General features: G+C 69.2%; 1 protein-coding gene across 1 annotated transcript; it reads right to left on the bottom strand.

Annotated features, from left to right (window-relative positions):
- Positions 1-6: 6 nt before the first annotated feature.
- LOC106723516 (zinc finger protein 768-like) lies at positions 7-360 on the bottom strand (the record flags this gene model as incomplete). The annotated part of the gene is made up of 1 exon (XM_014527814.1): positions 7-360. A coding segment is annotated over one exon (354 nt), but the record flags the coding sequence as incomplete, so codon positions are not given.
- Between the last annotated feature and the right edge of the window lie 4 nt (positions 361-364).

Genomic DNA, 364 nt, shown 5'->3' with positions numbered 1-364 from the left:
GGGCCTCTCCCCCGTGTGCACGCGCTGGTGGGTGGTGAGGTGGGCGAACTGGCTGTAGCCCCGCCCGCAGTCGGGGCACTGGTAGGGCTTCTCGGGCAGGTGGGTGCGCTGGTGCCGCAGGAGGTAGGAGCTGGTGGAGAAGCTCTTCCCGCAGTCGGGGCAGTCGTAGCACTTCTCAGTGCGGTGCGTGCGCTGGTGCTTGATGAGGAGGGAGCTGTCGGTGAAGCCCTTGCCACAGTCTGCGCACACGTAGGGGCGCTCGCCTGTGTGCAGGCGCTGGTGGATGGTCAGGGATGAGCAGTCGCGGAAGCTCTCCCCGCAGGCCTCGCAGCGGTAGGGGCGCTCGCCCGTGTGCAGGCGCTGG

This window comes from Alligator sinensis, unplaced genomic scaffold (assembly GCF_000455745.1).
Source record: "Alligator sinensis unplaced genomic scaffold, ASM45574v1 C63695259_1, whole genome shotgun sequence".
Taxonomy (NCBI): domain Eukaryota; kingdom Metazoa; phylum Chordata; order Crocodylia; family Alligatoridae; genus Alligator; species Alligator sinensis.
This window is presented reverse-complemented; position numbering and strand designations above follow the sequence as displayed.